The following is a 5,172-nucleotide window of genomic DNA, read 5'->3' as shown; positions in this document are numbered from 1 at the left end:
ATTGGCAGCGTCTGGTGTAGCCTGATTATTTGGCATGTGCAAAAGATGGGGAGGGGATAGCTTTGGTAGCAGGGGGTTGGAAGAAGGGGGGTTGGAAGAAGGGGGGTTGGAAGAAGGGGGGTTGGAAGAAGGGGGGTTGGAAGAAGAAAGAGGTACGGGGCGAAGCCGTGGGAAAGATGCAGAAAGACGAGGTAGGTAGAAGAAGACTGGCGGGCAGGAAGAAGGCGGGGTTGCTTCTTTTGGGCAGGTCAGAAATGAGTAAGGTTTTTAGGCACCTGATCTGGAAGATGAAGTTCAAACTGAAGAGAGTGCGGCGAGGGAGGACGAGGCACAATGGGGGCCCGCTAAGCCGAAGGGTTGTACAGATTAGCAGGAGCCGAGGTGATAGATGTGACCAAAACTGAAGGCCCCAAAGCTAATGAGACTATGACACCCATATATTCATTGTTTTCCAGGCCGTTCAAAGTTCGGGTGTGTGGAGCGGAGCGGCTGGCATGTGATGCGCCGGTTGTTGCCGAATCCGAGAACCTTTCGTGTTGGACTTGTGCTTCGTGCTTCCGCCGGGTATGGCTTTTTTTCGTGACCAGCTTTAATCTATATATCGAATATTCATTGTTTCCCACAAGTATTCTGGCAGAGCAGTGGCTTCCGTAAGTTAGATTTGTGAGGAATTTAAAATGAGTTTTACGTTACTACTCGTTCGCTACGTATCCTCTACCATACAGCCCTCCCAAATGAAATCTCGTCTACCCTTAGACCTAGTCAATATCCTCAAATCAAATTATCGCCTGGTCCTTATTGGGATCGTCTTTAGGCTCCACAAACCTTATACGCGTTTGTTAAGCTCTGACTCTGAGTTAGGAGGGCGGGCTTGCGCGCTGTAACGTTTGGACAACCAAGTGTTCAAAACCTTGTTTAAACGGCGTTGAAATATGGCAAGGGTATAGACAGACACAGATGACTATCGATACGTTGCAGATTCTTGTACAGTGACTACTACTTTGTTCGTGCCCCGTAGGTCTCTACCCGCTAGCACCTCCCAGCCATCAATCTTAGGAACCCCTTAATTTAAGATTTTATTCCGGGGAGGAAAGTCACGGTTAGCTTCCGCCTCCCTCTCCCTTGTAACGACTAGTTGCAAAGTCTTCTTAGTTCCCACAGCCATCAGCCTGAACGTGGTGTGGGCGTGGGTATCACCTAGTTCACGGTGGTTTGGTCGTAGCATAACGTCAACTCCTCACAGCAAGCGGCTACCAGACCACATGAACCTAGACCACACGAACCTAGGCGCCAGATTCTAGATCCCAGAAGAGCACGGTACATCGGCGGAACGCGCTCGCTAGCCCCGCGTCTACGCCGTCCGCCGCCGGTCCCAGGCTCTCGCGCCGTCGAGCTCGACGACCACGCTACTCTTGTCTTCCTCGTCGCGCCTCTCCACTGCCCCCCAGGGCCCCGGCGCGAGGCGCGGCGACGGCACTGACACGGTTAGCGCGGGCGGCGGCGCGCTATAGCCTGCGGATTTAGGAGGAAACCCGCTGACTGGTCCGCAGCCGGACCTGGCAAGAGTTTTGGCGGCGTGCGGAGGGAGCAGCCTGCAGCGCGCCGTGGTCTGGTTAGCGGGACTTTTATGCACTGAGAGGCCGTCTCGCGGCTTGTGGGGGTGTCTAGACGCATCTCGGAGTATTTTGGAGGGGGTTCACGTACGAAAGCCGGCAGGCTGTGGCTACGCTGAGCTCGTCGTCTCTGTTCGCTGCACGCGTTTCTCGTGGCTTCGGGCTCCTCCTACTTGTCTACTTCCTGTCCCGCCTCTCTTTTGTTATCCTGCGCCTTGCCTTGTTCTCCTTCCTGCTGCCTTCCCCTTGCATGTTTCTCTTTTCTGCGTCTCGCCGCGCGCCGGGTTCCAGAAGAGCCAGCGTTTTAACCCTGACCAGATGCGCGAGCGCAGGGGCGTGCTGCAGGGCGAGTCGTCATCGTGGAGCTGGGAGGTGGTCGAGGCGCGGTCAGACTCTTGCTGGCTGCGGTATTCTTGGGACGCTCTTCGGCTGGCCTGGGGGCGTGGCTCTCTGGGAGGAGGGGGGGATGTAGCCATCCTGTCGGATGAGTAGTTAGCGGCTTGTTGAATAATGATAAATTATTTGATACAGAAACTTTGTCCATGGCTGAAGTGCGTGAGAGTGGGATACTCGAGCTGTTAGGATGACGCAAATAGGTAAACAAAGCCCGAAGTACGATTTTATCTACTTCAAGGTGCTAGTCCTGCAAGGTGAGCGGGAAAGGCGACATTCATTACCCTCCGTTGTCGGATGGTTCTAGGCACGGTGCTATGGTCGAAGAATTATCTGAAGATGGGCTGAGATGGAACGCAGGGTAGTTTCTGTGCAGGAGCTGGGCTGGGCAGTGTGAAAAGTGGCTGTTTTTCACAGACTTGGGCGGAGGGTAACCAGTGAGGTCTGGGAATGAAAACCAAACGGCGAAAAGCAATAGATTTGGTAAGATTCGCACTTGGACTTTTCGCATGACAGTACAATGGTTGGCATCCATAGCTCAGCTGGTGAGTAACTCATTACTACTATTGTTTTCTGTTCATCTTTTGCGACCATTTGTCCGGCCCCGAAGAACTACAGTCATGCAGCCACGCTTTCAGCCTTCAAATGGTGACACGGCACACAAGTAGCATATATTCACAGAAATTTCAGTTCAGCGACTCGCGCTTCGAGGTTCGAGTTCCCTCGTAACTCGCGGTGCTGTTACTCGCGGTGCTGTTTCCTTCTATCTGTCGCAAGTTGTCGAATCCCGGAGTTGTTCTACTAGTAATTTGATTACCAAGGTACCTTACTCTCACTCAACGGAAGTACTAGCAGGTAGTCCCCAAGAATGACAATGATAATGATAATTGTCAGAACGACCTACCTAAATCGGGTATGGTGCAGGGCAGGGCCTGCACAGGCCACTGAAATCCGTAATTAAACCCCTTTTCCACGAGGTCAACACGGGACCCCGACCTGCAGGGCAGACATTTCTTCTAGACACATCAATTAACACACACACTGCGAATACCCTCCTTCTTGACTGTTTTGCATGCTATTTGGCTTCTGAGAACAATGGCAATGACAACGACACCTCGACGAGGCTGGGCCCTATTTCCTAGATAACCAAAAAATTTACGATAAACAAACCTACAGTAAGTCACGTTTCCCAAAACCGAAGCTGCCTGAGCCTCGCTGCTTCCATTGTTTGGGTGGGTCTGCCTGCGTTGGTCAGGGGGTTCTTCTGGGTAGAGCCTACAGGCTAAATTTTGTAGTCGTGCACGGACCATACTGAATGTTTATAAAAGAAACTTTCCCCTCGGGCCTTCCTTCTCTTTTTTCTTTTCTCTTCAGCCTTCGGGCATCTGGTCACATTAAAACAATACAGAGAAGATTAGCATGGCCCCTGCACTAAGGATGACACGCTATCAAAGAGAGAATTTGGATTTTTTTTTCACTGTAATTGTGGCTTCCGAGTCATGGTATGGAGAAGAAAGCAATAAGCATCATTCGTTTGGCCAGTCATGGAGTGAGAAATCATGTCGAAATGCCCTCGTGTGGTACTCGACGTTCCTGCTCGCTTGTTTGGAGGGCGTGTGGTCTCCTCTGCCGTCGCGTCTTCCCTTTCCTCTTGCGATTCCCTGGTAACCGTCCGTCCAGCGTGGCCGATGGCGAAAGAAGCCAGGCGCCTTCAGTCCGCCGACGCGCTTTTCCTGCCAGAGGAAGCGCCGGAAATGGAAAGGACAACAACAGCGTACATTCAGCTGCTCCTGGTGCCTATGCCTTGGCACTACGGCTTCGCCTACCTTTGGTTACTTGTTGTTCGGCAAGTTGTGATTCTCCCCGTCATTTAGCATAGGTAGCTGCATTCCTGAGATTTCTCTAGCACCCTGATTTCTGTGGCTGGCCATCCAAATCACGCGCCCTTGCCGTGGGGCGTGTTCGCTTTGCCATACGATATTTCTCTACCTACCACTCCGACCACGACGTTTCCAGATTCGCCCTTGACACAGCTATAATCAGGGCGCATGAGAGAGAAACACTCGGTCAGCGCCTTTTCAAACTTGCTCGGCAGCCTTGAGGCGGCTTTGTGCCCAGCGTCGGCGACGATGCTCCGCGATGTTGGTCCATCATTACAGGTTTCTTTCCGCCGATCTAACTCCCCGCTATCTGACCTGCGGCAAACAGCGTCCAGCGATGGCTCTATAGCTTGTCTTCACTCTCCGTTTCCTGTGACAGCGCTGTTTATTCACTCCAGTTTATCGAGCTAAAGCCGACCTGATCTTTAGAGATGAACGAGGCGATGCCATTGTGGCCAATTCCAACACCACAGCTACACGTCGGCTACCGTCCGAATCCAGCGAGTCGACGGTGACCTGACATATCCCCGCTTTTCGCAGTTCAATACGGCGATGCCTGAAAGCGCCCACGCCCAACTCTTCCCCCGCCCGATAGCGAGCCTCACCTTGTTTGTCTCTGACAGAGGAAAAACAACACAAATTGAAATTTAGACCAGAGTAACATCACGAAACATATCACACTAGGGTCCTTCACTTGACCTTGCGTGATGGGAAACATTGCTTGTGCTTGCCAAGAACAACAAAGCACCTCGGCGGTGAAACCGATTTCAAAATGTCCTTGGAATAACACGAGTAGGCTTTTGGACGCCTTAGATACCTTGGACACTTGGAATGCAAGCTTGGCTGTTGAACCTTCGCCATCTTGTTGCTTGGACGTTTAAAGAAATGCGATGGCCGAGACGGCCTCCATTTTAAGACATACAATATTATGGAGAGACAGGAGGTTGGAAATCCCTCTCATTGTATAGGCACGAGGGATTCGTAGTTGGAGGATGAATAACCAAGCTGCACCAACTGTCTTCAGGATCAAAGGGAAATAGAGACGCTCAAAAAGAAATTAGGTTTTATGGCAAGAATAAGCCACGCCTTCTACGTCTAACCGCCCTATTCTACTGTCTGTCTAGTCTCCGAAACCAGCCGCATTATGTATCGTCCAGTGCTCTATTCTATCGTCCAACTTGTCCTGCAAGAACCGCCGTAGTAAATCAAATCTCATCTCGAGAAATCTTGGCGTCTTCTAAGACCCTTAGGCGCTCGGCCTCGGCGCAGATAAGCTCGGCGTAAGC

At 51.7% G+C, this 5,172-nt stretch overlaps 1 protein-coding gene across 1 annotated transcript; it reads right to left on the bottom strand.

The window, feature by feature from the left end:
• Positions 1 to 1,351: 1,351 nt before the first annotated feature.
• On the bottom strand, positions 1,352 to 2,089 carry B0T26DRAFT_752987 (uncharacterized protein; the record flags this gene model as incomplete). The annotated part of the gene is made up of 2 exons (XM_060445604.1): positions 1,352 to 1,592; positions 1,929 to 2,089. The coding sequence occupies 2 exons, from the start codon at positions 2,087 to 2,089 to the stop codon at positions 1,352 to 1,354; spliced, it is 402 nt and encodes a 133-aa protein (XP_060294118.1).
• Between the last annotated feature and the right edge of the window lie 3,083 nt (positions 2,090 to 5,172).

This window comes from Lasiosphaeria miniovina, assembly GCF_030549165.1.
Source record: "Lasiosphaeria miniovina strain SMH2392-1A chromosome Unknown B0T26scaffold_5, whole genome shotgun sequence".
Lineage (NCBI taxonomy): Eukaryota > Fungi > Ascomycota > Sordariomycetes > Sordariales > Lasiosphaeriaceae > Lasiosphaeria > Lasiosphaeria miniovina.
The sequence above is the reverse complement of the archived record's forward strand: the minus strand, read 5'-3'. Positions and strand labels throughout refer to the sequence as shown.